The sequence below is a fragment of the Xiphias gladius genome, chromosome 1, assembly GCF_016859285.1.
Source record: "Xiphias gladius isolate SHS-SW01 ecotype Sanya breed wild chromosome 1, ASM1685928v1, whole genome shotgun sequence".
NCBI classification, from domain to species: Eukaryota; Metazoa; Chordata; class Actinopteri; order Istiophoriformes; family Xiphiidae; genus Xiphias; species Xiphias gladius.
In genome coordinates this window covers 11,562,522-11,580,641 of record NC_053400.1, presented here as the reverse complement: position 1 = coordinate 11,580,641, position 18,120 = coordinate 11,562,522, and the positions used below count along the sequence as shown (strand labels likewise).

Genomic DNA, 18,120 nt, shown 5'->3' with positions numbered 1-18,120 from the left:
TTTCCAAAATGGTCAAAGGTGACTCCAATTGTGTCATATCAGGTACCTAGAAAAAAACAGGAGTTGTGAAAGTCAAGTGGTACTCCCACCTGCACACTTACAAAATCTCGAACAGGCCAATGTCCTTCTTGGTTGTCTATCCCCTGCAAAAATCAATAATGATTCTGTATTCTGAAGGCATGAACCAGTGCAATAAAAAAGCATAAATGTCCACCATAGAGGCTCCAGGCCAAGGTCAACCAGCCTTCGCTTCATCCCCTGTGGTGATCCCCTAAAGTCCCACACAAATAGAGGTCACTTTCCTGCTGGGGTTCTCTTAGGTACCTTCACTGTCCACTAAAATCCACAAATCTGTCTTTCACTCACTGACTCACTTTCATTTCGTGATTTCTCCCCCCATATTTTTTTGGTCTCTAATCATCTTTCCCTGACCAGCCACCATGCAACTAAATAGAGTGGATAGAAGGATAGAGAAAGAAAGAGGAGAGGCAGATATCGATACAAACAGAGAGGGTATATCTCCATCCACATGTTGCACAAGTTTTAATCAAATCTCTAGAAAGTGGACAAAACAAAATCAGTGCATTTCTATCAAAAATTCCTATGTGAATTACATATAAAGAGGGTTTGACAATATTACATCATTGACACAGGTGTAGGAACTCTTTTGTAACTCTGATACATAATGTATTCCATTGCTGTTTCACAACTAACCTGGTGCTTTATGTCACCAAAACATCATTGTGTATTCGAAAAAGCTTTTCCATCATCCTTTATCACATCTTCTCTTTACTACAAAATTTACATCTAAGCCAACTGTAAGTTAAATAGAAAGTAGCAGTTTGCTTTTCAGTGGTTGCTCTACATTCACTGGAAAACATGTATATTAAGAATAAAACCATCCTTCCACAGCTGAATAAATACACACAATGAATGGGAATAAAAATGTGAAATGGCCTATAAAAAAGGTTGTCTTATGACTTGCCAGAAGGAAATCAGTCTAGCTGCAAAAAAGTTTGTGGGCAGGAACATATCAAACTACCAAAATTTAAGAGATGTGTTTTTAAATCAGCCACTTATTTTTGAAGCCAGGATTTCCTGTAAAGCCAGATACAGACAGAAAGTGTGAGAAAAACACATTGCGAGACAGCAGTAGAGGGAAAAGAAAGTGGAAGAGAAAAACAGTCCAGCCAGCCCTTCAGTAGCTCTCAGCATCCATGTTCCCCATCAATACAGCAACCAGTATTTCCAGATCACTGATCTGGGGGATAACCAGGGCTCTGTGCTCTGCACAAAGGTCACCAAGGAAAGGCTTATTGTGAGGGCCAGTGACCTGCCCCGAGGAGCCAGACTCTGGGCTCCAGTCTGGCCTCGGCACCCTTAATCACCATGACCAGGTAGTCAATACTGTGCTTGAGTAAATTATCCAGTGAGGAGAACTCATGGCGCCACGTGATCCAGGAGTTTCCCTTATCCAGGCAACCAATCTTTGTGACAGTCAAATCATAGGCAACTTATTGGATTCAGTGAAGAAGGAGATCTTTACATTAATAATTCACTCTGTCCATGGTTGCATCTCATCTCCCTCAGTGCTACAGAGAGTGAGACAACACTGATGCACACAGCACGCTAGAAAATGCAATGCTCAAATGGAAATGAACCTCTCCCGCTGAACTATCTCATTTCCTGCTCCTCCGCTCCCTCTGTCCGCTTATTTGTTTCTCCAGTCTTTATTCTTTTCCACCTCTGTCTTCCTACCCATTCTGGTCAACTGGTGATAGCATTCCTGAGCTGCCGCTTTCACTCCAACGCTGCCCGAATTCTCAATCTCCCACACTCACTCTCCTTAACATTGATGCAGTTGAAAACAGAAACAGTGGATAAATGAGAGCCTTGAGTATAGTTTCTGACTTTCATATCACAAAGATTTATGCTAATCTAAAAAGGTAGGTAAACTATTCTATTACTATGGGAAAAAATAACTGTGATGAAAGTCTACTTTATGAAAAAAAGGTTATGTACCTATTTCTGGTCTGTTCGCTTCTCCACTGACCCATGCTGCTCTGGTGCTAACAGGACTGTAGTCTTATCTCCTTAATTTTTATCCCCTCTCCGAATTATTTCTTTTTCTTCTCTTCCTCCATCTCCTTCCTCTCTCCTTGCCTCCATCCCATTTTGCTCTTGCCAGTGGTATCCTGGTGTTGATGGAGAGCCTAGTCTCCCTCTCTGGGCTGCTGTCCCTAATGAGGCTCCTCCGCCACACACCAGATCAAATTAACAGGCTGCACCAACCTATTACAACCCAAAACCACCAGCCAGGCCCCAGGCAGACCCAGCGCCTAACCTCACTGCACCGGTGATCGCACTTCGTGATTGATAAGATGGGATGCAAACAAAGACAGTAGGGCGGGAGAAAAAGGAAGAGATGGAGACACAAAGAGAGAGCGACAGAGGGAGCCAAATTAAAGATATACACATCTATATTTCCTGCAAGGAAAAATATCAGCCTTTTCAATGAGGAATTATCCTCTTGATGGAATAAGTAATGAGGGGAAAAGGTCACAGTTTGCCTGTGTGAAGAATATCCCTTTTATATTCATTGAAGCAGCAATTATTGTTGCCAAAGACTCTTGAGGCCTTTTTAAAGCATTGGACAAACAATACACACAAGTCATCAACTTTTTTCTACTCTCTTTAAATGCCTGTGTCAAAGTTATTATTTTTAATAACATTTTTGTCTTTTGGCAGTGGAGAAAAACATCTGGAGTGGGTCACTTTCAGGTTTGATATATCCCAATTGGACAGGAATGTAGGCATAGGAGAGAGTTATGCTATAACCATCCATATGCCTAATTGGATCTCGAATCTTGGAACACACACTCTACATGCTCTGATACTGTTTTAATCTCCCTTGGGCCTTTATGGTGCTAGTTCTCTATTTTAATTAATTAGTCGCCTCAAGTGTCAGCATGGCATTCCTTTATAAATTTGAAAGAGGGAACTCAGATGGTGTGTGCAAGCACATGCACTTCCCAAATTGCATTTGGGTGATACAGCATTAATACAGTACATGTGTATTCATAGTTCAGCACAGGGATGTATACAGATATTAAAAAAGGGTAAATGTTTAAGCCAAACTACAGTAATGAAAGGTTTACCCTGTGTGGAAAGATAACGGTTTGTGTCTCTGGAGGACAAACGAAGAAAAGGTCATTCATGAATAATTGTCACCAAATAAATTGGCTCCCAGAGAAAAAGAAAGGAACCCTGAGTTATTTTACAAGACAACAAGACTCCTATAAAAGAGCTTAGTCTATAGTCATCACAGTGAAAACAGGGATATTCCAGACAACTGCCTCCTGTCTAGACTGAAAAAGGACCAGAAATAAACAGAAGAAAAGACAGATGCAGAAATTGAGAAATATAAGGCAGGAGGAGAAAAGGATAGTCAATGCATATAAGATATATAGAGACAGGAGGAAGTGGACAAATAGTAGGAGACAAAAAATGGCAAACGGAGATATGATTAAAAAAAGAACAGGGAGACACAACAAAACAGACCGTGAGAGACAAGATAAAATGTTAAGAAGCTACATACAAGAGATAGAGAGAAAAATACAGACAAGCCCTGTGGAGAGATGCAGTGCTGGTTTAAGATGACGGTTTCATCACTGTGTGCTGGCTCTTCAAACCCTCCTCATCCAGCCTTGTTGTCAACAGGCTTCCCCAGCTACATTACTCATACTGCAACAGCAGTTACAGGCTAGCCTCCTCGGATCACTCTGCTCTATAGTTCACACAGACAAACACAAGCATACAGAGGTATGAACATTACCTGTTTCACCTACCAGCATGTCATATCATGATATTTGCAGACAACTTTTGCCTGCAAATGGCATCATTTCATTTTTTTTTTTAATCTTGGCAAAGGCAGGTTTGACTTATAGAAGAGGTTGAATGCAAAGACCACCACAGTATTATATATCTAAAAAGCCCTAACATATTCCTAACACAAACAGTTGGTGGAGTGCATTCTGTGATTCTGTACCTCTGTCTGTTTCACATTGTCTTTCCTTTGTCTCTTTCTTTCCTTCAATCTCTCTTTTACGCACATAGTGTCCTAAACAAGCCTCTGTGTGAGAGAGGATATTAGTCCTAGGTTGTGACTGAAAAGCCTCATCGAACAACATATGGACAAGGTGAATTCGAAGGAAAAGTAAGGTTAAAGAGGAGATCTATTCCAACACTGGCTCTGAGCTCAGCTTTCAGCGCTATTAGATATTTTGTACTTTGTATTTACTCAGAGAGGTAAGATGGATAAGTTTTTTTTTTTCTTTTTGGCTTCAGTCTGCATATTGCCTAGACAACTTGAACTAATTCAATAAAGCATGTTTGTGTGCATGCGTGTCTTACTCTCACACACTCCCACACAACACAGTACACTCTTACATGCTTGGTACTGGTTTCAGTATGTTGTGCATTTTTGTCCCTGTGAGTGTTTATCTGGTGTTCCTATGTCTGTCTTTTTTTTGGTTTTTGGTGCCCATCTGTTCCTGTCGTGTCCTTCAACAGCTGCAAAGTGCTAGCTGCCCACTCGCACACACTCACACCTACAAAGCTCTCCATCGCAGCAGAGTGTCAACAGGCCTGACTGCCTTTCCAGTTTGACTGCAGCTAACACAAAAAAAACACAGGCCTGCAATCAGATTGGTGCCAACCATCTCCCTTTCTGTTACTAATTCACAAAGTCCATCACCCTCTCTCTTTCGCTCTGTTGCTCTCTTTCTCACCAGCCAGTAAAATCGGACCAATAACCGCCATCAAGTAACTGCCTGCAACAGACACAAACTACAGCATCAAGTTCCTTCACCAATTTAGGGCAAATAAATACTTGACACATCAAATGTCCCAGAGGAAAGTGTGTCTGTGTGCAGCTGTGTATGCTTGTATCTCTGTCTGAATGTTGTGTATTAACAGAGCTCATGCATGTGTGCTGCAAACCCCAGATAGCCAGCAGTGGGTATGAATTCTGCCCTGTCGTCCTCTGCAGTGGTCCCGACAGAGATTAATGGTGTCATTAATCTTACCTTTAAAATGAATGATTTCAGCACCTCCAACCTGCACCAGAGTGGATGCCCAGTCCCTCCCCCCTGCACTCCAACCCATCTCTACCCACTCAGCTGTAACGGATGGATAGTGGTTCTGCCATCCTATCCATCCTTGGCTTGGCACAGCGTGGCACAGCAGGATATCAGAGGCCAGCAGGAATCCTCTTGCCAGTGCACACCATTTCCTCTCAGTTTTGCTGCTGGTTTTCTGTGTCTGTGTGTGTGCATTCAGCTAGTCTGTTAAAAATGCAAAACACAAAGTATTCACACCATAGTAGGAATGGGAAAAAGATTGTTTGCAAAGATTGCCCAACTGCTGCTGAATATGTTAAAATGCAGGGATGCTCTGTGCAACTTGAGGTCTCTCTGTTTAATGAAGGACTTTTGTACAAAGAAAAAAGGAATAAGAAATACACTATACTGTATCAGGCATTACTGATCAAATGAAGGTAAAAACAGGAAGGATAACAAAAATGTATGACAGCTTTATGCAGGTTGTAACCTGCGCATGCCAAATGCAGCTCTCTGGTTTAGTTGCAAACCAGTCATTTTGCCTGGGGAAGCACCAAATTTGGGTCCACTGCCAGCTTTAGAGAAAGCATATGCAGTAGGTCTGATAGAGTGTTTTTCCATGGCAGAACTGCACTGTGAAAATCACAATGACTCTGTAATTTCCATTGTAAAAAAAATGTCTATCACAATTTCCCACAGCCGAAGGTAACGTCCTTCATATGCGTTATCTTATCAACCAACAGTCCAAGACCCAAAGTCATTCAATTGACAATTATAAAAAAAAACAGAGGAAAGCAGCAAATGCTCCTATTGATTGTCCAAAAAGTTGCCAATTCATTTTCTTCCAATCAACTTATCGATAACTGTTTCAGTACTGGTTCATGTAGTTGCTGCTATAATGTTAATAAAATTAGGGTTTCTTTAAGAAGCATAAAATTTTACAAAACATAAACTTTTCATAATAATGGCAGGTAACATAATGCTTTGCTCTCAACAGCACTGCATGTGTCAATAGCTGGTGGAAATGTCAAACATACTGACAACTGTCCAGCACCAAAGCCATACAGAAAGCCATGTGTGAGTTGTCTGAGCTCCAGCGCTGGGCGACATTCATCGCTAAGTGAGGGGGAGGGAGGTTATCAGGCCGCAGCTAGAGATTTCTCATTTCATCAATAAGTCGTCAGTCTTCCTACTCTTCCTCTCTCCTCCCACCTCCTTCACCTTCCGCTCCCCGACTTCTCCAAATGACCCTCCACGTGCACGTGCACGTACACGCGCGCAGCCATAGCCCACTGGACTGTATGTCACTGTCAAAGTGAGGGAAACACAAAGCTATTTTTAAAACATCAGTTTAGCCAGAAAATGTTTTGCTGAGCATGCGTGCTGTTTTTTTGTCACAATACAGTTACACTGCTCAGTATAACCTCATTCTTCTTGTTCTGGCCACCGAGCATCACATAAAAAATACAGCTCTTTTCTTTAGCTCTTTGAAACTTTTGGACTGGATTTCAGTTCCTTCTACAATAACAGTTAATAAGGTGAGCTTTGCTGCTGAGTCACTGGTAACAACCAAGGAAAACAAGGACAGCCAAGCCATGCTAATTTACAAAGTGTGTGTCTTTTGTTGAAAGTAATTATTTGGCAATGATATTGACTCACAATTGTAGTATAAAGTCTAAACTTTGCCCTCATTACATAATGATTTTTAGACCATTTGTAAAAGTTTACATAATATGGCTTCAACAATAGCAACAAGTGAAGAGAAAAAAAAGAAAGAAAAAAAAAAACAAGACCACCTGACACCAGTTCTGGCATTGTGGAGTACCACCCTGTCAGACCAGTGTGTAATACCTGTCAGTCATTTCTCATGGAATCATGTAGATGTGACATAAGTGGGCAGCTCGCTTCTGACAACAGCTGACAACCGCTGAATGGGGCATAGATGTAATGACTAGTCAGGGAGCAGCGTGAGAGTACAGTGTTTCACTGTTTTCTGTTAAATAACACCCTGTGTTGAAGAGAAAATCTTACAAATAAGATTTTTGCAGCTATGTAACTTACTTGGGAACCTGAGGCCATGTTTTGGTACCTATAAAGGAAGCTTAGTTAAGTATTGGGAAACCATGATCATTAATAATCTGCTTTGTTGCAGGGTGTTTTATGTCATCATTTAGAGAACTTCATGCTGTGCCTTTGTGGCCATAACTCGCCTAGCCCTGCAGAAAAAACCTAAATGTACCTACACTGTCCTTGAGCTTTGTCATCAGTCAACTAAGGAAAGTCATCATCACTCACAAAGCATGTATCAACCAGTCTTGAATACAGCCCAAACACATAAGGTAAATATAGATCCTACTATGAGTCAATGGCTTGCATAGCTGCCTTGGTCATTTAGCAGCTCTCAGCTCTCCGCTATTTGTCTTCAAGCTAATAAATAATAAATTTAGTTTTTTGGTTTTAAATTTTAGATGTGATTTTATGTTTTGGGAGGCCAGGTCAAGTTTGTTCTCAGCCATTCAACCGCTCTGTGTGTCAGTGCCCTTGATTACCTTCAGAACATTTCCTGCTAAACACAGTGACTCGTGCACAGACACTTCTCCCACATGGTGTGTTCATCTCATGTCTGGCTTTTTTTTTCCAGAATTATAAGCATTTTATATTATATTTTATACATATATACACACATACACATACACATACACATACATATATACACACACACACACACACACACACATACATATACATATACACACACACACACATACAAATACATATACATACATATACATATACACATACACATATACACACATACACATATATACATATACATACATATACATACATATACACATATACATATACACATACACATATACACACATACACACACATACACATATATACATATACATACATATACACATATATATATATAATTAAATATATTATACATCACTGTATATGAATCATATAAATGTCATTAAGTTTTTAGTCTTGTCTATTATGAAAAATAAAGAAAAAAGATTATGAAACGTGGTGTCATAGTAAAGATTACAGTTTTGAAACATTTGAGCTGGTAAAAAGAACAGCTGTGAGCTGACTGCATGATCCAAATACCTTCAAACAGTACTTGTTGTGAGGTGTGAGAAGAAAGAGAAGGGTGGTAATTATTCACTTCCCAGTTTTCAGCTACTGGCTTTGCGGTCCATGCTTATTTATAGCTGACTATAATTGGTGGTGGTAATTCATAAATGCATTGCTGAGGTAATTCTTAAGCAATCCTTCATATGCACCGCGGCAGATTTGATTGAACAGAAAACAAAACTAGAGACGGGAGGATAACTTCAACCTTATTGTACTGTAATTCCCATACCAATAGCACAGATTTTTGTTCTGAAAAAACAAAAATTGACCCTTGTGGAAGGTGCCACTGTCGGTACATGTTCTGAATAGTCCTCATGTTACAGCTCAGGGCAATAAAAGCAGGGTTGAAGGGCAGGAAATGTGCTACCACATGTACCTGTCATTGCCTGGGGTGAGTTTTCACTCTTGTGAGCGAGTGAGGAGGAGATGGAAACGATTCAGCACACCTTGCCTCCATTCTTGTCTCTTAAACTGTCCCCACAAACTAACCCACCGATGCTGCATCTAGGTTTCTCTCCTGTCACTCTCTTTTCTTTTCTGTTTCTGTTTCTGTCTCAGTCAGTCTCTCTCAAGTCTTTCTATTCAGTTCCTTTTTTAGTCTTATTTTACCACTCTCCTTTTCATTTCTCTGCCTTTATCTCCCCTATTCATCTCTCGCTCAGCGTCCCCACCCCTAAATGTGTTTGCTCACTCGCTCGGGCTATTACCAAATTAGTAATATTCCTGGCATTTGTTCTGTAGAGCCAACAGAGGGCTCAGCGCCGCACTATCATGAGTAATTGAAATAATCAACTCCATTGCTAATGACACATCTCCTTGGCACTGGATGCTTGTCTCCACATCATTGGGAGTGCAGTACAGGGGGTGCCTGTGCCAGGAGACATTTCCCAGCATATTTCTCAGACAGAGAGAGAGAGAGAGAAATAGCGAACACCAATCTACCGTGAGTCAACCATTATGGAAAACTTCAACGTTTTTCCCTCCAGGCATTCTGGCCCTGTTGCACAACTCTCCTGCCACTAAATGACTGAGCATGACCTGAAAGATGGGATGAGGAGAAACTTAGGTTAAAACTTTGACACAGTGTCTAATAAATTCACCAGTGGCGTAGCCAGAGGGGTTATTTTTGTCCGATACTCCACCACACACACACTCACACACCTCAACACAGGCTTTAGGTGCAGCGGCATTGCAATAGCTTGAGGACTGGCAAGTGTGTTTTTTTCCAGAGATCTCAATCATGCAAGTTGTTTGTACAACAGGCCTCCTCTGCACTGTGGGAAAACTTTCACATGGTCATCTGCCTGCTCACCTGCCTGGCTGCCTGACTGGGGGGTATAAGGATGAGTGTGTGTTCACTGAGACATGGCTTGACGCACACTGCTCTGCAGTACTAGCCCAGGCTCTTGTACTTGTCAGTGCAACAAGTCTCAACAGCTACAACAATGTATGAGGAAACAGAGTCAAGTGGAGCAGATAAAGTAACATTTCAAAAGTTAGAGAGAAAGATTCTAGCTTTGTTTCCAACAGCTCCTCCTGTAATTAGGTGTTGCTGCTTGTGTTGAGGTATGCAAGGAATGGCCATGCTGACAGCTGAGGAGGTGTGCGCGTCTGTTGGGGTCACTCTGGATATATCTGTGTGTATTTATATGTGTGAAATAGACGACAAGATACAAAAAGAAGGTTATGTGTGAGTGTGAAATCTGTCGCGACCTTGCACTTGAAATACATACACCCACCTTTAAGGCAAGAGACACATCTTCAATACAATATGTCAACATGTCAGAACACCAGCTGACAATGTGGGGAAAAACGTCCTCTCTCAGGCTCACACACACGTTCAACAGACTTACATGGATACAAAGATAGCACATGCAATGCCTGACGCGTGTAGACACGACAAACATTCGAGGCACTCTGGAAACACACACACAGGAAACGTTCTGAAGACAGAGTGGCTGTGCACATGTCTTCACATAACTGACGGGGGTGTAAGCCCCGGCCAGCAGCCAGTGTGGAGCAGCTTATGGGGGGGTGGGGCTGGCTTTTCAGGTTAAGGAAGTCGTGACATGCCCCTCCAGCAGGCCCATAAATCAGCCGGCTCAACCTCACTATGGATGGCTCTTGGGAGAGAGACATGGAGCACACAGCGCACACACACAGGCACGAGCGCCAGCCAGTTCAGCTCACACGCACAGTCACGTATACATGCACGATAGTGCGCGTTCCGACGAACATACACACACACACACACATCCACAGCAGGAGTGCGCACTCTGTTATGTAAACGGCTGTGGCAGTTTTTGCTTCGGGCCTTACACACCTCAACTCAACTGGTTGATGTGTGTGTTTGCATGTTTAAGGAGTGAACGTTGCGTATTCAAGGAATTATATTTGTATCTTCAAAATAGGACATTCTGTTTCTACATAATTTTACTTTACACTTGTTTAAAAATGTAATATTTTGTGCTTTATTTCAACGTGCAGTTAGATAACATGCAAGTTGGTCACTCTCTTGTAACCCAGTGTGGGTGGGGCCTTAGGATTCTTACATCTATGGAACAATCTCATTTGGGTCTGTATACTTCAAACTGACATTTTAGGAATGAAAAACAATGGAAGTGCTACTTGGAACACACAGCAGGTGTACTTAAAATTCATTTCCACATTTGTTGACGAGTTGTACAGAATTAGCAACCCTGAAAAACTACAAGGAGATTCTTAAATAGTTTGCATGTTTCTGAACAAAATGATGTTCATTTAAGAGAGTCACATCAGTGTCTGGAGACGGCACATGCAAACACCTGATTGGCTGTTTGTGGCCTATCTATATAAAAAAAAACTGAATGCTCTTCCACTGACTTTTTGATCAAACTGTTTACAGCACAAAACATGGTAAAGCTTAATAATCTATCAGATTGTTTAACTCATCAGGTTGCAATGGCTCGTAAAATGCAAAATTCACGGGAGAGAGGGGAGGAGTGTGAAAAGCCTTTTGTAATCACCATATGAGAATGACCTCATACTTGCTGTAACAATGATGTCACATGCTTGTACAGAAAGTACTTGTGTCAAATGCAAAATCATTGTACACACTGAGCTACAGTAAACGCATTAAGGTTTAGAAAAGAAAAGATTTTAAGTTTCCCACAGCAGCAATAGCACGTAGACATGTTTTGCTAATGTCAATCTTTTTCACACAGACTTTACTTGGCCGCCCAGGTATATTTATCTATCCATCCGAAAAAAAGGACACCATCCACAATCGGCTGATGACGCAGACGTGAAATAACTACTAACTTTCTCTCTAAGTGATCATTTTAGAAGTAAATATAGCCAAAATCACAGCCGGCCGTTGTCTTTAACTTAAGCGTATGGTGATTTTGTCGCAGTTATAAAATCAGGACTTCAGCAGGGGAGAGCAGCAGCTTGGAACTGGCTTGCAAGTGACTGCTGGTTAACATGTAGTCTTAACGGGTGTTTCAGTCTCTATTTCATACTTGTTCTGTTGTCTGACAACAGAAACCGTAAAACATGTTAATGAGAACAGCTTTATTGGGAATTCGGCTGTATTAAATTATTGTATATGTGAGCACAGACAGTAGAAGAGAAGCAAACAGATAAGGGCGGTCCAGCCATGTACTAGGTTTTGACCTAATCTTGTTACTAGGAATAATCTTCTCACACGTGAGGTGATTTGTCTAAAGGTGCCAGAAAAACAGCAGATAAAAAATCTGCTGGAGAGCATTAGCAGGTGCAGATGTTGGAGCCAATAAAGCAAGACTTAATAGAAGCTCTAGACCATATACACTCCATCACTGCAGCTGCGTTAATAAAACTTAATTTTTTGCAAGAAATGTTCCTTGAATTTTCCCTGTAGAGTTGCCATTCGTACCTTACATAAATGAGAATGTTATAGAGACTTGTCAATTAATGAAATCATTTCTGCAACTGCCCAGTAACACCTTTGCTTTACAGAGTAGATACTGTCTGATCACCACCAAATCTCTTCCAAGTACAGAGCAAAAGCACAAGTGATTACGCAACACTAAAGATACTAATCTGAGGTGCCCAGTTCCAAGAGTTTATGACATGGAAGTGCTTTTGCATGTGTCAGAAAACATGAAATATGAGCTAAAAATTTTCTTGGTACGCACATTGATATTAACCGCTTATATAGGAAATCATAAAATCGAAAATATCAGTGTCAGTGAGTAACAAATTACTGATTGATTAGGAGATTAAAAAAAAAAAAAAAAACTTGGCACAGCAAAAACATGCTTGTGTGTTTGTAAGTGTGTGATATTCCGCCCAACAGCAGCTCAAAGTAAATCTTGTGATGAAACTCAAAACCTAAAGTTTGTCTGTGAAGACACACTAAACAAGCCTGATCTGTTTTCAGTGTACTTCTTAGATTTAACTGAAAACACTTCTTATAAGGAACTAGCCTTCACACACATTGAATTTTACAAGTTGAGACACTTAAACTCCAGTTATGAGGAGGGATACTGATCATTTTATAGACTGTATAAATTTGGCTGGCGGTGAATTAAAAATTTGTTTTGTCAGCCATAAATAGTAAAGTTTCTGATGTGCTAGCATGCTCGGGGTCTAGTGTCCATCTGCAACCATCTATGGAAGCAAGAGCTGAGAAGAGAGGAGGCTGTTAGAACACTGGCTCTATCCACAGCCAACAGTCTGAGAGCTGAAGAAAACCCAAGTATTGTTAACAGTGCAGGTCGTCATTGAGTAAAGAAAATATGTTGCCTCGAGAGTGAACGAGAAAAGAGATGTGAGCAATAGTCACAGAATGTGACAGAGAGGGAAAAGCAAGCCTCTAGCTTCAACAGTAGTGAGGCTCCTTCTTTGCTACAGAGCAGCAGCCCATGCAACAGTTCCTCTCTCCTTTTTTTGCCAGCTAAATTCTGAGCATGCAGTTCTGCCTGACCAACACATTGTCAGAATGAGAGACTCAGCGATTACTCTGGACGAGTCCAGCCTTGCACAGTGAGAGAAAGCAAAAGAGCAGCACCTGACCCTCATTACATCGTTGAGGTACCCTGGAGCAAAGCATTTAACCCACAACTGCACAAGTGGGGCTGACCTCGGCAGCATCCAAGTGGGAATTTGGAGCAAGGTATTGCTGAAAAACAGCATTTATGCTCAGTGTGTCTACTCTAGATACATAAATGTTTAAATAAAATCAGTATCATACTACTAATTTGGTTCAGTAACTCATGATCACACATTCAAATTTTTGACAAACCATTAATTTATTATATTTATTTATATAAAAAACCTAGTGTTACACAAATACATTTAATCAATACTGGATTATGAAGGCTATAATCCTGATAAAGATTTCATTCTAATCCATATGGCATAAATATGGGCTGTGAGTTAATTTTTTCACACATTTAATGGAATTATCCTGTAGACAACCACATAATCACCCTGTTTTTCAGGTGCAAGTATCAAATATTATCAATTTTCCCCTCCTCAAAAAAAGTAGAATTCACAACTGTGCATCCATATGTTTGAATTAAGTCGATTACTTAATGCTTGCGAAACCACCCATCCATCATCAGGGAACATTAAAGGATGTCAGCAGAGCTTAAGAAATCCACCAACAGCTCTACTTAAAACAACGCCCTGCCAGCTCAGTCAAAACAGCAGAAATAAACAAGAACTGGTAATCAATAGATATGCTGAATAAAAGCAAGGAGCCTCAAAACAACACTACCTCAAGATTCAAAGAAAAGAGCAGGCAGAAACAAAAAAAACAAAAAAAAGATACAGACTTCATCAGATCAAATGAACAGTTGCTGCCAGCATAGTTTGGTTTATCAATACACCCCAATGCAGACCTGTCTCGAGCTAAAGTTAAAAAGCACCGAAAACTGGGTTGAGTTCAAGATTCAAGTGATACTGCAAAAGTCTTGTTCAGATGTTTTTTCTTTGCAGCTTCCTCCACCTGAAAGAGCCAATAAATCATCAGATTTTGTACTCAGCTGAGGCAGTGACTGGGCCATAAGTCAAACCAGTAAGACAAATGAAAACAAGAGATTGTCTGGAAGCCCATTAAAAGGAAAGTGCTGAGGAGGGATAGAGACAGTCATGTCCTGTGTCTGTGGGAGCAATGGGTGCGAATGTGTGTATTTGTGTTTATAAGATTACAGTACTGTGCATTCACAAAGTATTCAGATCCCTTTATTTTTTCACATTTTTTTATGTTGAGGGAAAACTGAACGGAGCAAAGTACAGAGGTATCCTCAATGAAGACGTGGTACAGTGCGCTCAGGATCCTCCAACAGGACAATGAACCTAAGCACACAGCCCAGACAATGCATGAGTTGCTCAGGGACAACTCTGTGAATGTCCTTGAGGGGCGAAGCCAGAGCCCTGATTTGAACCCAACCGAACATCTCCGGAGAGACCTGCAAATGGCTGTCCACCGACGGTCCCCTTCCAGCCTGACAGAGCTCGAGAGGATCTGCAGAGAAGACTGGCTGAAAATCCCCAAATCCAGGTGCGCAAAGCTTGTCGTGTCATACCCATGAAGACACGAGGCTGTACTTGCTGCCAAAGGTGCTTCAACTAAGTACTGAGTAAAGGGTCTCAGTACTTCTGTCAATGTGATATTTCAGGTTTTCCTTTTTGATGAATTTTGCAAAAAATTTCTAAAATTCTGTTTTTGCTCTGTCATTATGGGTTATTGAGAGTAGATTGATAAGGGGAAGAACTGAATTTAAAAGATTTTAACATAAGACTGCAACATAGCAAAATGTGAAAAAAGAGAATGCACTGCATCTTCAGGAGTGTAAGAGGTACTGTTATATGGTAGATGATGACTATGTCAGTATATCAAGGCCTAAATAGTGATATCTTGTAGTCCATTTGAGGTCTGACATTCATACAAACATTTTTTAAAACTTTTTTCTTCTGTGTAGGAGAGGAAAACAGCTGCCACATGTTTTGTTTTCCTCCACATTTTTCATAATTTCTCTTCCCCCTCTGCACATTCTTTGTTCTTTGTCATTGCTGTGCTCATTTAGGCACAGAGTGAATGTGTACTCTGACAAAGCTGTGTGGAGAATGTGGTTCGGTTGAATTCTTATGTAAGCGCACAGCTATTGTTGGGTCCAAAAAATAAATAAATAAATAAAACTGCTTTCCTGGAAATCCCAGCAAGTGGCTATCTCCACATGCACACAGTTTAACGGAATAAACATTTAAAAAGCACCTGTCCTTTATTGTACTTATACTTTTGGACTGTGTTTTTAAATCAGTAGGCTTGTATGACTTCTAGGGGCAAAGTCGCTGCGTTTGAAAAATGTTTTGACATCTTTCATGACACACAGGTCATTTCTGCTCTGCTGCACCCCTCATGTAAATTGACATTGTGGCATTCTTAGCCTCTTCATTAATTCCCAGCTTGGAAACATAGGGCCAAATCACATTGCATATTAATTAACACTCCAGACATACAAGACATACAAGACATACAATATGAAGTCATAGCAAAGGCACAAATCCCATACTTATTACTTAACCTGCAATTACTGAACGTGTGAAGGCAGAGAGAGGTAGCTCGGTGAAACAAAAAAGAGCAAACTAAGGAACCAAAGAGGGGATTGAAAGTCTCGATCTACCTGCCATCATCTTCTGGGCCTCATATGGCTCCATGTAGCCATCATTCTCAGTTGTAACTTTTTCCGTGGTGGTCTGTGTGCCACCAGCCTGCTCAGCATCGAACGGGTCCGCATAGTCTTCAAGGATAATGAGCTGCAGGAGGAAAAAAAGGGAAAGGTGAGATGTTGGGAGGGTAAAAAAAAAAAAAAAAAAGAAAAAGGCAAATAGCCAGAGGGGAATTCATTTTGCTGCTCTGTTTAACACCAAAACGTGGGTAGGTGTCAGGAGAGTTGCATGACAGATATTGCTGTGGCCTTGGACAGGACCAAGTGATATCCTCAAAGGCAGGCAATACATAAAGAACACCCCACCTCAGCACACAACCACGATTCCTCAGCTTTTAGCCCTACAGCACGCTCACTGCTACTGCTGGTTTGCCTAATTATATGATAGCCCAGTGACAGGCCTTCATTTCAAAAGTAGAGGAAAGACGACCACAACTGCTCAACTTTCTTAAGAGAAACAATTTGGCAGATTTATGCCGAGCTGGCAGTGAGCCACAGCTAATTGCAGTCTTGCTCTTTCGCTGAGCATTTTGTGCAGTGGATGGCAATTAGGTGGACGTCCTGAGACCCAGAAATACAGCTGAAACCTTTAGGGAGAGCAGCAACAGTCTGTGTCTATAGTTCTTTGGGGGGGTATTTGTTGCCTTGAAATGTTTGAAAAAAGATCTTTACTTGAAAAAGTAAAGATCTTCCCCTTGAAAGAAAATAAACTCCTATCTGAGCCATCTGTCCTCTTGGACATTGGATCTGACGAGGGGGTGTGAGTTCATGGGTTTGGACCAGCTGTTAGAAAATTTACTTTTTCTCTGTTGAGGCTCCTGACAGTCTAGTCCTGCCAATCAGTGGGCAGAGGAGGAGGGCACTGGATTTTCTGTAACTCGGAAATATCTTAGCAAATACTTTTTAAGGGTAAAACCAATGCACAAATAAGGAAACGCTTATGCATACACCTAAGTAAGTATGTAAATACGTACATGACTGGCACTACACCCTATGAGTCATGTGTAACAGGAAGGGATTTGGTCCTATTATAAACAAGCTCATCACTCATCTGGTGGATGGGGCCGGGTGGGGCAGACTGGAGGTGGACCGAGCCTCATGGCCACCATGCTGTTCCTCCACCTAGCCACCTTTCCTGAGAACAACCACTGTCCATCTATGCCACAAAGAGAGCATACTTCCCAGAAGCAAGTATGCAGGCCACCCTTGAGAGTGCCACACACACACACACACACACACACACACACACACACACACACACACACACACACACACACACACACACACACACACACACCTGCCAAGCCTCAGGGAAGCAAGCAGAATGTATAAACCCTTCAAACGCTGGGATTTCTCTTCAACTGGGAAAGCACCGACAATTTTACAGTACCGATCAAGGTCAAGTTTCATTTAACACAATCATAAACTAAAAAAAAAAAAAGTCTTGAAAAATTGCCAAGTGTTAAATGCTAAAAAGCTCACTAGGGACAATTTGTAAGCTGCTAAGGGATTGAGAAATGCTGGCAGGTATATTTCTGCACAGATCACCTGCACTATATATGGATTAGGCAACAATAGCAATGGAAGTAAGTAACATGGACATGTTTCATAGCAGCCACTGTGTTAAATCTGCCCTCTTCAATATTCTCTCTCCATCTGTTTTGGGGAAAATAACTAGACTTTTTTTCTGCCACAGTATAATTATGGGTTCCTCAAATGTTTTGCTTCTGTGAATTTAAGTGTGTGTGTGTGTGTGGGGGGGGGGGCAATACAAACATTGTCCTGGTTTGTTTTTGTGCCACAAAAACAATATACATATTTCAATCACAAGTTCAATTAAAATTCAGTCATTCTGATAAGCAATGTCTTTGCAGCCCCAGAGATCCCAAAACTCTTTGCAAATTATGCATCACAGCCACAGTGTCATTACCATCTCACACCTTGTTGCATGGAAACGCAGCCATCAGTAATCATAGCGTTATGAGCCAAACCCACCTCAGATACAGTCACTGCAAACACAGCCAAAATCTAAGAATAAGTAACCCTCACTAAAACAAACACATGAATCACCTAAATGGGAGGGATGAAGGCCAGTGCACATCTGACTGTGGTCCACATACTGTAAGAGAGTGGCTCGAGGTTTGAGACCAAAG

General features: G+C 41.2%; 1 protein-coding gene across 3 annotated transcripts in view; it reads right to left on the bottom strand.

Annotated features, from left to right (window-relative positions):
• zgc:158464 (uncharacterized protein LOC791139 homolog) overlaps positions 1-18,120 on the bottom strand; it is a 103,059-nt gene that overhangs the window by 69,232 nt on the left and 15,707 nt on the right. For all 3 annotated transcript variants that reach the window (XM_040132330.1, XM_040132338.1, XM_040132349.1), the window contains exon 2: positions 15,923-16,055. In XM_040132330.1, coding sequence (XP_039988264.1) covers positions 15,923-16,055 — 133 coding nt within the window. The remainder of the gene's footprint in view (positions 1-15,922; positions 16,056-18,120) is intronic.